General features: G+C 39.1%; 1 protein-coding gene across 1 annotated transcript in view; it reads right to left on the minus strand.

Annotated features, from left to right (window-relative positions):
• Positions 1–16,876, minus strand: part of fcho1 (FCH and mu domain containing endocytic adaptor 1) — a 109,185-nt gene that overhangs the window by 38,800 nt on the left and 53,509 nt on the right. The window contains exons 11-17 of the mRNA XM_057841082.1: positions 16,800–16,824; positions 16,398–16,458; positions 11,303–11,478; positions 8,980–9,004; positions 6,730–6,780; positions 2,725–2,776; positions 1,474–1,598 (exon numbers count right to left, since the gene is read on the minus strand). Coding sequence (XP_057697065.1) covers positions 1,474–1,598; positions 2,725–2,776; positions 6,730–6,780; positions 8,980–9,004; positions 11,303–11,478; positions 16,398–16,458; positions 16,800–16,824 — 515 coding nt within the window. The remainder of the gene's footprint in view (positions 1–1,473; positions 1,599–2,724; positions 2,777–6,729; positions 6,781–8,979; positions 9,005–11,302; positions 11,479–16,397; positions 16,459–16,799; positions 16,825–16,876) is intronic.

Raw genomic sequence — 16,876 nt, forward strand, 5'->3', positions numbered from 1 at the left:
CATTTGGGGGACAGGTCCTATTGATATCTAGTCATTTTCTGTTGATTTGGGGAAAAAAAAAAATTTCCCATTGAAAATGAATGGATAAAATTTTGGACGTCCATGGACGTCAATGGCAGCACCCCCCATAAGCGTCAATGGAATTGGGGACGTTTGGGATATACGTCCTATTGATATCTGGTCATTTTCTGTTGATTTGGAGAAATTTAGTTTTTTCCCCATTGAAAATGAATGGGAAAAATTTTGGACGTCCATGTAAGTCAATGGCGGCACCCTTCATAAGCGTCAATGGAATTGGGGAAGTTTGGGGGACACGTCCTATTGATATCTGGTCATTTTCTGTTGATTTGGGGTAATTTTGTTTTTTTCCCCATTGAAAATGAATGGGAAAAATTTTGGACGTCCATGGCAGTCAATGGCATCGACATCTATATAGTCAGTTGAATCCAAGTACATTGGCATCAGTAGATTCGACATGCATGGCCGTCAATGGCATCAATGCAATGTAAATTCCATTGGAAATCCCATTGGAAGTGAATGGGACTTTTCCCATTCGAAATGAATGGGATAGTTTTTGGCAAATTTCCGAGGAAGCGTAATTTTTTTCCAAATTCTGTATACAACTTTTATGCCCCTCACCGTCCCGGAATTTTTGATGCCCAAATTATGTGATTTGGTCAAAAATTGTAGGACTAGATACATTTTGAAACTTTTTTTTTTTTCACGGAAAATTGCCGTTTACGGACGAACGGAAAAATTTTCGGGGCCATTTGTAAAGTTTCCTGTGTCACGCGAAAATTCCGGTCGTGCCGATACTTGAACGGTGCCGATCGGTCTAACGGTTCGGGCTGTGAAGCGCGCGTTTTTTTTCCATTCAAAATGAATAGGAAAGTTTTTGGCAAATTTCCGGGGAACCGTAAATTTTTGCCAAATTCTGTATACAACTTTTATGCCCCTCACCGTCCCGGAATTTTTGATGCCCAAATTATGTGATTTGGTCAAAAATTGTAGGACTAGATACATTTTTAAACTTTTTTTATTTTTCGGAAAATTGCCGTTTACGGGCGAACGGAAAATTTTTCGTGGCGGTTTGAAAAATTCCCATCGTCACGCGAAAATTCCGGTCGTGCCGATACTTGAACTGTGCCGATCGGTGCTACGGTTTGGGCTGTGCGTTGGCTCAAAAAAACGCGGAGAATAAGATGAATAAATAATAAGTACAATAAAGTTGCACAATAACAATACCTTGTTCTTTCTTTCAGAAAGACCAAGGTAATAATAAAGTTGCACAATAACAATACCTTGTTCTTTCTTTCAGAAAGACCAAGGTAATGATACTACAGTATATTTACAGTGGCGGCAGAGTTGGGGGGGGGGGGGTGCGGGACGTTTACGTCTTCCTGGGGGGGACATAACAGAAAATAATTGAGAAGCACTGCTTTAAAGTAAAACACCAAAGATTGGTACACTTACATTCAGAGGCACCAAAAGAACTTTGTTCTTGAAGTTTTTCCCGACCACTAAAGCTTTTGAATTTGAAGGCTGTTTCAAGAGGAGGTCCAAACAGACTGTCTGGGCCCGATGCTGTAGAACTCAACCTGTTAAAGAAAGTCATTTAACCTGTCATTAACATTGGATCAACAGGTTAAGACTTTGATGAGTCCTTTAGCAACCCGCAGCTGATATATCTAGCTTAGAGAATTTTCACAGGATCGATCGTTCTAAATAATGTTAACCTATCTCTGGCAGGTGAGTTCATTTGAAAGCCCTCTTCCCTCAGTCTTAAGTTTAAACTGAGTCAAGGTTGTCAAACATACGGCCCGTAGGCCGAAAACCAGGACATCCAATCCGGCCTAGAGGGTTGTTCTGCCTTACAGACATGTTTTAGTCCAAACAATACATTCATCAGAGTCACATGCTCTTATTTTGACACAAATGCCATAAAACCGGAGGAGTTGTGACTTGTGTGAGCGTGTCATTGAGCGCCGCAAAGCCGAACGTGTTTGGACTTCACTCCATTTTGTGTCCGCAGTTAGGGTTAACAATTTCCGCAGGCAAGAGCGGAAAGTTTGGCCCACGAGGATATCACGTGGAGAGGTATGATTGTCAAATTCGTGGACAAGTTTTGCTCCACAGTAACCTTCTAAAGTTGATTTTGTTTAAAAATCATTTCAGAGTATTTAACTTATTGACAACTGCCATTGACAATGATAGATGTCCACCGCTCATTTAAATTGGAAGGACTGGCTGTGAATGCTCATCAAAAATTCAGTTTTATATGAAAAAAAAAATATTTTTTACTTAACAGGTTACAGGTTGCTAAACAGGCTTTATTCATCCCAAAAAATAATCAAACAACGCCAAAAAAACAAAACAAAAAAAAAACGAATTTACGCAAATAATGATAAAAAATAATAATATAATGCAGACCAATGGAAATGTATGTATGTATAGTCTGTGACTGCGCACGCATGCGCAAATTTGTATTTGCCACGTCAACGCAGGCAGGCGCTGCCCCCCAGCGGCCGGAGGGATTCTCTTGAAATTGGTCCCGTGAAAAATCATGAAAACCAGACATTTTCATGAATTTATACGATACGGACAGGATGTGAAAAGTGAACATGTCTGGGCAAAAGAGTCGGTCACCCTAGTTTAAGCATACCAAATACAGCTTGAGACATAAATAAGGTTGAATGAAATGATAAAAGAGGCAAAGCATCTCACCTGCTGTGATCAGGACTGGAAGTCGACCTGCGAAGGCTCTCGTGGTCACCATCTATAAAAACACAATCTGTGACTCCAAAATATTCATCAGAGCACCGAGAGTATGCCATAGAATTTGGGGTGAAGATAACGAAAAAGAGACTAACCATAAAAAAAAAAAAAAAAACACTACAAATGATATAGATGCCACTAAACCCCAATCCCAGCTGTTCCTTTCATCATGATTGCCATTATACCTATTGAATTAAAAAGAATGCCCTGCCGCGACTGAAGTGTAGCAGCTTAATGAAATCTCAAACTGTGGCCAAATCTGTTGGCAGCGAGCAAAAAGTGTTGCTAAGCAAACATATTTTGGAGCGAAAGCAGAAGGCAGCTGCGACTACTGGAAGGTGTCAGTGCAAGGTCAGCCAGTTGGCTGCAAAAACTCATCTCACTGATGGTTGATGATGTTTCAGGAGCATTTAAATTCCCAGTAAATGATGGCTACAAATAACAATGTACTTAAAATAATTACCTAATTATTTACTTCCAATAACGCCTTATTACTTTGACATAGGAGGAATTAAATTCCCAGTAAATGATAGCTACAAATAACAATGTACTTAAAATAATAATTTAATAAATATTTATTTCCAATAACACCTTATTACTTTGACATTCGCGATGTATGTACCATTTTTTAAAAGAGCTTTACAAAAAGATTTCTACAAGTACACTGTTGACCAAAAGTATTGGAACCCCTGCAATTCTGTCAGATAAGATAATGCTCAATTTCTCCCAGAAAATGATTGGAATTACAAATTATTTGGTAGTAATATCTTCATTTATTTTGCTTGCAATGAAAAAACACAAAAGAGAATATTTATTTATTTATTTATTTATTTATTTATTTTTTTATCATTTTACACAAAACTCCAAAAATAGGCCAAACAAAAGTATTGGCACCCTCAGCCTAATACTTGGTCGCACGACCTTTAGACAAAATAACTGCGAGCAACCGCTTCCTGTATCCATCAATGAGTTTCTAATAATGCTCTGCTGGAATTTTCGACCATTCTTCTTTGGCCAACTGCTCCAGGTCTGTTAGATTTGAAGGGTGCCTTCTCCAAACTGCAATTTTCAGATCTCTCCACAGGTGTTCTATGGGATTCAGGTCTGGACTCATTGCTGGCCACTTTAGAAGTCTCCAGTGCTTTCTCTCAAACCATTTTCTAGTGTTTTTTGAAGTGTGTTTTGGGTCATTGTCCTGCTGGAAAACCCATGACCTCTAAGGGCTTTCTCACACTGGGCCCTACATTATGCTGCGAAATTTGTTGGTAGTCTTCAGACTTCATAATTCCATGGACACGGTCAAGCAGTCCAGTGGCAGAGGTAGCAAAGCAACCTCAAAACACCAGGGAACCTCCGCAATGTTTGAATGTGGGGGCCGTGTTCTTTTCTTTGATGGCCTCGTTTTTTCCCTGTAAACTCTATGTTCATGCCTTTTCCCAGAAAGCTCTCCTTTTGTCTCATCTGACCAGAGAACATTCTTCCAAAACGTTTTTGGCTTTCTCAGGTAAGTTTTGGCAAACTCCAGCCTAGCTTTTTTATGTCTCTGGGTCAGAAGTGGGGTCATCCTGGGTATCCAGAGTCCCTTTTTATTCAGACGCCGACAGATAGTACGAGTTGTCACTGTTGTACCCTCGGACTGCAGGACAGCTTGAACTTGTTTTGATGTTTGTCGAGGTTCTTTATCCACCATCCACACAATCTTTCGTTGAAATCTCTCGTCAATTTTTCTTTTTCATCCACATCTAGAAAGGTTAGCCACAGTGCCATGGGCCTGTAGCCTTGAGATTGCCCATGCTTCCTTACAATTTTGCTTCTCAAGTCCTCAGTCAGTGGTTTGGTCTTCTTTCTTTTCTCCACGCTCAATGTGGTACACACAAGGACACAGGACAGAGGTTGATTCAACTTTAGTCCATTTTAACTAGTTGCAAGTGTGATTTAATTATTGCCACCACCTTGTGGTGGTGGTTATGTGCCACATGTAAGTGACAGGTGCTGTTAATTACACAAATTAGAGACGCATCAGATGATTTTTCAAAGGGTGCCAATACTTTTGTCTGGCCCATTTTTGGAGTTTTGTGTGAAATGATAATGATTTAATTTTTTCCCATTCTCTTTTGCGTTTTTTCATTGCAAGCAAAATAAATGAAGATATTACTACCAAAGCATTTGTAATTGCAAACATTTTCTGGGAGAAATTGAGCATTATCTGACAGAATTGCAGGGGTGCCAATACTTTTGGCCAGCAGTGTACATACAGGTAAAAAACACATAATTAACTTGCTTTGATATTTCTTTTGTCCACTACTTACAGTGGGGCAAATAAGTATTTAGTCAACCACTAATTGTGCAAGTTCTCCCACTTGAAAATATTAGAGAGGCCTGTAATTGTCAACATGGCTAAACCTCAACCATGAGAGACAGAACGTGGGAAAAAAAACAGAAAATCACATTGTTTGATTTTTAAAAAATGTATTTGCAAATCATGGTGAAAACTAATTATTTGGTCAATACCAAAAGTTCATCTCAATTCTTTGTTATTTACCCTTTGTTGGCAATAACGGAGGCCAAACATTTTCTGTAACTCTTCACAAGCTTTTCACACACTGTTGCTGGTATTTTGGCCCATTCCTCCATGCAGATCTCCTCTAGAGCAGTGATGTTTTGGGGCTGTCGTTGGGCAACACGGACTTTCAACTCCTCCACAGATTTTCTATGGGGTTGAGATCTGGAGACTGACTAGGCCAATCCAGGACCTTGAAATGCTTCTTACGAAGCCACTCCTTTGTGGCTGTGTGTTTGGGATCATTATCATGTTGAAAGACCCAGCCAAGTCTCATCTTCAATGCCCTTGCTAATGGAAGGAGATTTTCACTCAAAATCTCTCGATAAATGGCCCCATTCATTCTTTCCTTTACACAGATCAGTCGTCCTAGTCTCTTTGCAGAAAAACAGCCCCAAAGCATGATGTTTCCACCCCCATGCTTCACAGTGGGTATGGTGTTCTTCGGATGCAATTCAGTATTCTTTCTCCTCCAAACACGAGAACCTGTGTTACTACCAAAAAGTTCTACTTTGGTTTCATCTGACCATAACACATTCTCCCAGTCCTCTTCTGGATCATCCAAATGCTCTCTAGCGAACTGCAGATGGGCCCGAACGTGTACTGTCTTCAGCAGGGGGACACGTCTGGCAGTGCAGGATTTGAGTCCCTGGTGGCGCATTGTGTTACTAATAGTAACCTTTGTTACTGTGGTCCCAGCTCTCTGTAGGTCATTCACTAGGTCCCCCAGTGTGGTTCTGGGATTTTTGCTCACCGTTCTTGTTATCATTTTGACGCCACGGGGTGAGATCTTGCATTGAGTCCCAGATCGAGGGAGATTATCTGTGGTCTTGTATGTCTTCCATTTTCTAATAATTGCTCCCACAGTTGATTTATTTACACCAAGCGTTCTAGCTATTGCAGATTCAGTCTTCCCAGCCTGGTGCAGGTCTACAATTTTGTCTCTGGTGTCATTCGACAGCACTTTGGTCTTGGCCATAGTGGAGTTTGGAGTGTGACTGACTGAGATTGTGGACAGGTGTCTTTTATACAGCTATCGAGTAAAAACAGGTGCCATTAATACAGGTACCGAATGGAGCCTCGTTAGATCTCGTTAGAAGAAGTTACACCTCTTTGACAGCCAGAAATCTTGCTTGTTTGTAGGTGACCAAATACTTATTTTCCACTCTAATTTGGAAATAAATTCTTTAAAAATCAAACAATGTGATTTTCTGTTTTTTTCCCCCACATTCTGCCTCTCATGGTTGAGGTTTACCCATGTTGACAATTGCAGGCCTCTCTAGTATTTTCAAGTGGGAGAACTTGCACAATTAGTGGTTGACAAAATACTTATTTGCCCCACTGTAGCAACTGGCAAAACATGACAAAGAAACAGATCTAAGAAAAATAAAAACCTCTGGGGGAGGTGCCTTCATCATCCGTACGTCCAGATGTGCTTGAGTTTCCTGTCAAGACAAATATACAGAATTGTCAAGTTTGCAGCATTGTGAAACTGATTTTTGCTTGACCACCAAAAATTGTCTTCTGCAGCCTCCTCTCCAAGACTAACTGCACTCATGGTTCCCTCATTAAATCTCTCGTCTTTCTATGAGTTCTTTCTTGAGCTCTCTTTCCTGGCAGCTCCATCCTCATCAGCCTTGTGTCACTAAACTTACTATCGCTAAATGTCCAAAAAACAGCTTTCTCTGTGTGATGTTGTCCCCAACCCAAAACATCTATCCTTGGCTGTCCCTTTTAGTGAGCTCAGTTCTCATCTTATTCAACTTGGTCATTCTTAGAAAGAAGCTCAACATTTCCACCTCCTGCTCTGGTTCTTATTTTCTTTACAGGGCAACTGCCTCCAGGTAATACATAATGGCCGGTCACACTACTGCCTAAGAAATGTAGTCCTTCATCCTAACAGAGGTTTGTGTGTCACATAACACGCCTTCAACGTCATCCGCTCTGCTGCAATCTATTCATTTAAATTTTTCCACCCTCGCTATCTCTATTTACCTGCGGCCTCAATGTATACATCATTTCAGCGCAAGACTTTGTAAATATCCTTCCAAATTCTCCCTAATTTCACTACAGATCATGTCATCTGCCAACGTTAATTGTCCTTGGGCAGAGGTGTACATGAAAGGTACGCCTGCGCAGTTAAAGTACAAAATGCAGACTAGATTTTCTGCAATTGGTGGAGACCAAATCAGAGTGTACCTCCTGTCCATAGTCAGCTGGTACAGGCTTCATCTCCCCAGCAACCGTCAAGAGGATACGTGTAACAAATAATGAATGAATCAACGAAGCGGATTTCACTTGTCACAGTGCATTATTGAAGGTTGACCCCCGGCATGAATGCGTCAAGTCAGTCATCAAAACTGTGGGCCAGAGAGTGCCAGCTCTTTTTTAGGCTTTTACGTATACATTCTTAATAAGGGTTTTAATTTTAATTTAATAATACACAGAGGCGGGTAGTAAAGCGTTACATTTTTCTCAAAAAGTTACTCAAGTAAATGTACTTCTAAGAGTAGTTTTACTAAGCTATACTTCTGACTTGAATAGATTTGTGAAGAAAATACGCTACTCATACTCTGCTACTTTGGGCTACACAAGAGTCATTACATTTTTGTTCTTTATTCTACATACGTAGAGTATTAGATTCATTATGTTTTTTGCCAGCGATGCTCAGAGTAGCTCTACCGATTTCACCAATGAGATGTCGCAACAATAATCACATGACTCCATTATGCGAATCAGATGCAAGCTTGCCGTTCTTTCTTCACACCAGCCTGTTCAACTATGTGGTGTCTTTAAAGCACCGTAAAAAATGAAGTATTTGATATAGAGCGCTGCCCTCAACATGACTCGAAGGCGCGGATTTTAACCGCTCGCCCAGTTTTTACTTTGCACCGATTGACCACGGAAAACCGGAGATATGACCCTTTTCATTTCAAAATAGTAATTATGAAGGAACTCTTCACTTCAAACTAGGAACCGTTTTCTCCACCAGAGGGCACTCATGCTCTTTGGACAAATAATGCTTCATCTATGTAAAAATTTTTCTCTAGTCGGAATTCAATGAGGTTTTTTTTTTCTTTGGCTTGATGTGGTTATGAAATGGGTTATTGTACAGTATTATTATAGCAACAGTTCATATAGATAACTTTGTGCTCAGGAGAAAAAAAAAATCCAACAAAAATATAAGTAGTTATTCACAATGTTACTCATTACTTGAGTATTCTTTTCACCAAATACTTAACCAGTACTTAAGTTCATTTTTTGGACAACTACTTTTACTTGAGTAATATTATTAAAAGTAATGCTACTGTCACTTGAGTCAAATTTTTGGCTACTCTACCCACCTCTGATAGTAAATTCACATTACATGGACCCTGTTGGCCTATGTCACCTTTCAGACCACTCAATGTCAAAGTTCTTCTTCGCTAACTTCTTTGTACTGCACTTTGCGGCTCAACTAGTAAATCTTAATTTTTCCCTTTTCTTCTTAAAATAAACTGTCCTTCCTGTGTGTCTCCAACCTGAAGCATAAATAGTGAGTTTTATCACTAGAGCAATACAGCTGTAATAGATTCAATGCTCTGAAATAAAATGAACTGGATAAAACTAAATATTCCAGTCTAAAAACCATAAAAATAACTTACTGGAAAGATGTCTTTTGACATTTGCCTGAAATACAAAAAGGAAATCTTAACTTTACATGCCAGGCAAAAAAAAACAACAACATTATCTTGCAATGTTTAGTTTTTAAATAATGCTTTAGGTCAGGGGGCGGCAACCTGCGGCTCTAGAGCCACATGCGGCTCTTAAGCACTGCCCTAGTGGCGCCCTGGAGCTTTTACAAATATGTTTGAAAATGGAAAAACATGGGGGAGGGAAATATACTAGTCCTTCTCAAAAAATGTGCATATTGTGATAAAGTTCATTATTTTCTGTAATGTACTGATAAACATTAGGCTTTCATATATTTTAGATTCATTACACACAACTGAAGTAGTTCAAGCCTTTTATTGTTTTAATATTGATGATTTTGGCAAAAAAGAAAAACCAAAAAAATTAAATTAGCATATTTCATCCGACCAATACAAAAAAAGTAAACCTCCAATTAATTATATCAGCTATGCACTCAATACTTGGCCGGGAATCCTTTTGCAGAAATGACTGCTTCAATGCGGTGTGGCGTAGAGGCAATCAGCCTGTGGCACTGCTGAGGTGTTATGGAGGCCCAGGATGCTTCGACCTTAAGCTCATCCACAGTGTTGGGTCTGGTGTCTCTCAACTTCCTCTTGACAATATCCCCAGATTCTCCATGGGGTGCAGGTCAGGAGAGTTTGCAGGCCAATTGAGCACAGTAAACCCATGGTCAGTAAACCATTTACCAGTGGTTTTGGCACTGTGAGCAGGTGCCAGGTCGTGCTGAAAAATGAAATCTTAATCTCCATAAAGCTTTTCAGCAGATGGACGCATGAAGTGCTCCAAAATCTCCTGATAGCTAGCTACATTGATCGTGCCCTTGATAAAACACAGTAGACCAACACCAGCAGCTGACATGGCACCCCAGACCATCACTGACTGTGGGTACTTGACACTGAACTACAGGCATTTTGGCATTTTGTTCTCCCCAGTCTTCTTCCAAACTCTGGCACCTTGATTTCCGAATGACATGCAAAATTTGCTTTCATCTGAAAAAAGTACTTTGGACCACTGAGCAAATGTCCAATGCTGCTTCTCTGTAGCCCAGGTAAGGTGCATCTGCCGCTGTTTCAGGTTCAAAAGTGGCTTGACCTGGGGAATGCGGCACCTGTAGCCCATTACCAGCACACGCCTGTGCACGGTGGCTCTGGATGTTTCTACTCCAGACTCAGTCCACTGTTTCTGCAGGTCCCCCAAGGTCTGGAATCAACCCTTCTTCACAATTTCTCAGGGTGCGGTCACCTCTTCTGGTTGTGCATTTCCTGCCACATTTTTTCCTTCCCACAGACTTCCCACTGAGGTGCCTTGATACAGCACTCTGGGAACAGCCTACTCGCTCAGAAATTTCTTTCTGTGTCTTAGCCTCTTGCTTGAGGGTGTCAATGATGGCCTTCTGGGCAGCAGTCAGGTCGGCAGTCTTGCCCATGACTGCGGTTTTGAGTAATGAACCAGGCTGGGAGTTTTAAAAGCCTCAGGAATCTTTCGCAGGGGTTTTGAGTTAATTAGTTGATTCAGATGATTAAGTTAGTAGCTTCTTTTGAGTACCTTTTCATGATATGCTCTTTTTTTTTTTTTTTTTTTTTTTTTTTTTTTTTAAAGGGATTTTTGGTTTTACTTGACTTTTTTGCCAAATTCATCAATATTAAAACAATAAAAGGCTTGAACTACTTCCGTTGTGTGTGTTTTTTGGTTTTACTTGACTTTTTTGCCAAATTCATCAATATTAAAACAATTAAAGGCTTGAACTACTTCAGTTGTGTGTAATGAATCTAAAATATATGAAAGTCTAATGTTTATCAGTACATTACAGAAAATAATGAACTTAATGATAATGAACACATTTTTTGAGGAGGACTAGTATTTTTTGTTTTAATATGGTTTCTTTAGGAGGACAAACATGACAAAAACATTCTAATAATTCATAAAAAATGTAATGAAGTTAAACTTGCGGTAGCATCGTACAACAGAGTAGTGACATGGTGCGTCATTCTCTATAGGATGAACTGCAGGGAAAATAACCATTTAATCATGAAGGCTCATGATGTATTTTTAGCCAACTTTGTCATTTTGACAGTAGGCTAATATTGCTAATATTGATACACACAGCATGTGTTGCCTTCATTATATGGCTTTTAATTTTTTGTGGCTCCAGATAAATTTCTTCCTTGTTTTTTGGTCCAACATGGGTCTTTTAACATTTTGGGTTGCCGACCCCTGCTTTAGGATGACCCTTTTAATCAAGATGCACAAAAATTCGTATTGATCACACTATACCCCTCTGTTGGGTGGGAGGGTGAGAGTCCCCACAGTGGCTTTCAGCTCCTTCTCACAAGCAGCAGTGCTGCTGCGACTGCTATTGGCCACCGGTCTGATTTGGATTTGAAACTTCTTGGGCTCCTCATCGTCAAAGTCTGAGTCACTGGAGTAGAAGTTCTTCTCTTTAGAGCAGCGTGAAGAGGAGCATGAGTCAAGGAGGACCAATCAAAAATATGCTGTAATGTTTCGTCCTACTCAGTTTAATGTCCAATTAATCTTTTAAAAAAAGAATTGAGATTATCAACAAAGTAGCTATGACAACTGGTGAGCAAATGACCTAATATTTCAGAAGTAGTAGGTCCAGTTGATATTTCTGCATTAGGAAAGAGGCCTTGGAGAGAAGAAATAAATTATAGTGGATTAATTCAGAGCACAGAGAAGATGCCAGAATACAGAAAGGTCATAAAAACCAGCACAGATGAGTAACAGAGGAGATGGCACATCAGCAAAATACCCAACCATTTCCCGTCTCCATTTTCACTCCTTGTCACATGTGGCTGTGTGTAATGAGAAAAGACTAAATGACAAAGACAGCAATTGTTATCTCGAGGCTGTCAGGTCCAGCGAGCGTTAGAAATGATAAACAGATCTGGACACCCAGGCATTACAGAGTTTTTCAACACTGTCAATACTGGTGTAAAGCAGTTTGGCATGAATTTCTTTTTTTAGATTTTAAGGGAATCTCGGACTTAAAGACTTGCAGGCTCTAATAAGCCACAACTGTTCTCTTTTACTAAAATACGTTATTAGAAACACATAAAATATTGTCATTAATTTAAATATCAATAATATTTAGTAGATGTTTTGACCTACGCAGGGCGCCACGTTTTATGGATGCTCTGGGTGATTGTCACTCACTTGACGAATACGACCGGATTACTGCAATTCCTTCAACGCAGCGAGACGTCCAACACATGTGCTCGTCGGTTAAAAGCGACGAGTACTTACTATTTGTGGTTTTATTGAGTCTTATTACCTTTTCCTCAAAAGTGCCTCAAAATATTTTTTGCATGCGTTTCCCTGTCATACTTTTAAGTATTGTAGTTTCTTGTGGTAGCTTTAAAGCAGATTGTTGATCTGTTGACCACAATAGCCACGTAGCATATTTAAACCACCCTTATTTGAGATTACTACGTTCACGTATTTTCCTAAGGCATCTTTAGTATGTTGGCTGTATGCATCTAAACAAAACAAGCTGAAAGCGCACGGTAGGCCTGAACGATATTGGAAAAAACTATTGTTGCGATTTTTGGGGGGTTTGCGATATATTGCGATATGTAAAAAAAATGATATATATATTTTTTTTAAAGAAATTTTCACTAGATGACTTGAATAGCTGTTTGTAAAGACTTTAGATGACTCACCATCACCACAGTGTACAGTGATCCCTCGTTTTTTGCGGTTAATGTGGACCAGAACCCACCGCGATAAGTGAAAAACCGCAAAGTAGCACCCCCCCATTTTTTTTTTTGTGTGTGTGTTTTTTGTTCTCAATGTATTTATTCAGATTTAGCATTGGAAAGAGATACATACAAGACATGTTTTTTTTCCTCACTTTTTCCCCCAAAGTGATTTAAAAAATGTATATAAATAAATGGTTTTTAAGCACTTCAAATGTCATAATTATGATCAGTTTTAAACATAACTGTCCAACCAAATCATTTTTGAACAAGAATAAAGTACTGTAGTAGATAAATGCTTGGCTTTATTAAATGCTTCTGTTTATCTCCCTTAGCTGTGACCGTTGGAGTGACATGTAGAAATGTCAAACTCCTCATGATCAGTTCTGGCATTTATATGTCTCCAACGTCTCCACACACACACATTCATTCCAGCGCGGCTTCCTTGCAGAAACTGTTTAACAAGTTAAACGATGATTGACAGATGCCCGTATGAAGTCTGCTTCTTTGGCCAAATCAAAGCCATCGTTAACTTTAATAAGCAAGTGCCGCAGTAACTGAGAGGAACAAAGGGCTGGGAGAGGGAGGGTGTGAGGCTGTGCGCAGACCAGAAAGCAAGGCGTATGTGGATTAAAAAAAATAAAAACTATCGCACGTGCTTGCGATTGGACTATCGCGCACGCGGACATCGCGATGGCGATGTTTAAACGATATATCGTTCAGGCTTAGCGCACGGTATTACTTTGGGTGTCAAATTCACCTCTTGTAGCACATTTTGCCAGTGTAGCACATTTTGGCAGAACACCATTTTTTTCCCCCCTACTCTCGTCTCTTCTCATCCAGTCTTTCCTTTTCCTTTTGCTGCTCGTTTTATGAAATATCAACAGTGCTCTCAAGCTCATTAATGTTCATTTCTGGTTCAAATTGAAAGGTTTAAACATGACATGTTTATGTCGCTAGAGTCAGACTCTAGTCAGACTCTGGAAGCCCGGCAGCGTAACCATGTGGCGTCACCGCCCTGCGACATCGACAACAATGGCGACCTACTAGTTGAAATAATTTTACAAATTGTTTATAAATGAAAACATTAAGAGGGGTTTCAATACAAAATTATTTCAACTCATAATAACGTTTATCTTTAAAAAACTAAGTCTTTCTATCCGTGGATCCCTTTAATGAAGTTAATGCGCACAGTCATTTCAGTTAATTGGGATACAAAGCTTTAAATAAAAGCCCCACTTAGGAGTCAATGAGGCAATTAATGTCATCGTTTGGTTGATTACCCTTACCGCTGACCTTTTAATTTCGCTCCATTGACGATGTTTCTGTTGGGGCTTTCCGTCTGCTCACTCACATGATCTTAAATTAAGTGAAAACTGCCTGTTGAGTGTGATCTGTAAGTGTAAAGTTTGTGTGGTCCAAAAAGCCACGTGGCAAACTACTGTGTAGTCTGACTGAAGTGATTTGTAATCGACAGAAATTACAGGAATGAGAAGCTGGAGTCGACGTTCCAATCCTGTATATCTGTGTGCTTGCTAACCACTATTCGACTGTGTTGCTGAACATGGTGGTTTAACCACACGTTGCAATTCCCTGTACCGAGATACCAAAGAAATACAAGAAATTCCAATTTATACTGTCCATGACCTCATATACACACAATATTATCAAGGGCGTAGGTTTGGTCTCAACATTGGTAGGGACGATATAACAGCATAACCTGCATGTACTGTACACTTTTTGCTGGGGACGGGACATTAATAAGACAATTAATAGGCCCAAACAGATTATTGAACAGGGGTCAGGGCTACATTTCTCACAAATATGAACCTAATTCATGATCAAATTTTAAGCGCAATATTTGAACATAAATTATTACATAATAAATTAAACTTGTTCATTATCGCTGAACTATCCAGGTATGGAAATAAATAAACATTTGTCTTAAGACCACTCAACATTGTGTTGAAATAAATAAAATATAACTGAAAAACCTTCTTAGTCAGGGAATAACAAATAAAAAAAAAAAATAAAAAATGGTGCCTTCCTTCAGGTAGAACACTACTGATTTTGTCCACAAGCACAGTGAAACTCAACAAAAAAATGAAAGCCCCTCTGGGCTTCTTTAAGACTATATACCGTATTGGCCCGAATATAAGACGGCCCTGATTATAAGACGACCCCCTCTTTTTCAAGACTCAAGTTTGAAAAAAGATTTTTTTAACACCAAATTAATTTTTATACAGAAAATAATTACAGTACATCTGAAACAAATGATTGTAACAATATATTTGAGAGAAATGTTATTTTGCCTCATTCAAATCATAATATCTGAACATTTAAATATGTAAACTAAAGTGCAATCACATTCGTAAATGAATGGCTTCTGGTTTTTGAAATGTAAATAAACCAATCTATTGGGATGAAACAACAAAATTGCAATAACTACATTAACCATCAAAGTGAAGTCTAACTGTAACTGTAGTCTTGAAAAAAATCTGAATAAGGAAAAACATTGAAATAAAATAATGCAAACTGGTTAAACTTGAGAGTAGCCGAGATCTGTCATGACAGAACATCGTTTCAATGATATCTGGCGCCATGTAGCGTCGTGAATGGGTATAACGTCTAGACTGCGAATATAAGACCCCAACTTTTTCAGTCTTATTTCACTGCAACAAACACCGTCTTATATTCGTGCCAATACGGTAAATAAAATAAAAATGAAAATTGGGGAGATGGAGTAAACCTCGGTTCACTGCATTTCTTAGTTTAATTAACGTTGAGAGTAGAAAAAACATACAGGAGGACACTTCTCTCTAAGCAGCTTCCTATTCGAGTTTTGCTGGTCAGCAAGTTCACAGTTTAATGTTATGCTAACTCTGATGCCGGTCGGACTTTCAGTAGCAAAAGTAGTGGTGTGTTCCCTACCCCAACAACATTTTTACATTTATTACAGTGGCTGCTGCTGGCCGAAAAAAACTTCTTATAGCCTTCCTCTTAGAAGGGGTCGGAGGAGGTGGCACGTTTTCGACATGTCGTCTGCGCCGGGCTGAGTGGGTGTGCAGTGGTGGGAAGGGATGGGACAAGTCATCAGCCAATCAAATGTGCGTTTGAGGAGGAAAAATGGACCAACACATTCAGCAAGTGAAAAGGGATATATGTAAACTGAACATAATTAAAATAATTCACTTAATAATCGTAGGGTCAATTCTATTCTTACAAAATATGTGAAGACAATCTAAATGACCTATATAACTGAAGTCATTATATAATGCAAATATGGTTGCTTATAATTTAGTGAGGACAATTTACGCATCCTGAAGAGTTGGTAGTGTTATGGCCCTACCGTCCCTATGCAAACCTACGCCCCTGAGTATTATGACATCACATATATGGTAGCTCTGAAACTGTTAATCTTATCCTCATGGGAAAAAAAATCAGAACAGATTTATTTTGTCAATCTTAAAAATGTAAAAAAAAAAAATGGTTTCCAAAAATAATATAATAATTCATAAGTAATACTTATCTCTCTCTCTCAGCCATATAACATTTTTTTATTAAAAAAAAAAAAAAAAAAAATGAAGTCAAATCCTATTATTGGTTGATTGTGTGCCCAAATTTTCATCCCACTTTGAAGAGGAAAAGGATATCATTCTGAGTGCTGTCAGCTCGGATGACAAACCCTTCATCGTCGACGTCAAAGGGTGAATTCTGCAAGCACGAAAGGCACGCAAAACATTATCCCATGAAGCATGAACAACAGCCTGACTAAAAATATAATCAAGGATAATGATTGATGGTTATTGGAATGTACGCTTTCATTCCATTAATATTCAGTATATGGCATTCTGACACTGCACAATTTATCAGTACAAAAGCCTCTTAGAAAACCAGCTGGGAAGCCCCGGACTGTGGCTTACGTCATTATCACACAGTCACCAGTTGTCACAATACAGAGCATTTTACAAGAATGAGTTTTAGCAGTCAGGTTGGATTCATATTGTTGTCCCCTGCACCAGCTGTGGTAGGTGTGAAAAAGATGGAATACTGACCGGTAATTCTGTCACCGCTGAATCCCTGCAAAACAAACACAAAGGAATCAATTTGCTTTAATTGTAAAAATAACCTA

Source organism: Corythoichthys intestinalis, chromosome 7, assembly GCF_030265065.1.
Source record: "Corythoichthys intestinalis isolate RoL2023-P3 chromosome 7, ASM3026506v1, whole genome shotgun sequence".
Lineage (NCBI taxonomy): Eukaryota > Metazoa > Chordata > Actinopteri > Syngnathiformes > Syngnathidae > Corythoichthys > Corythoichthys intestinalis.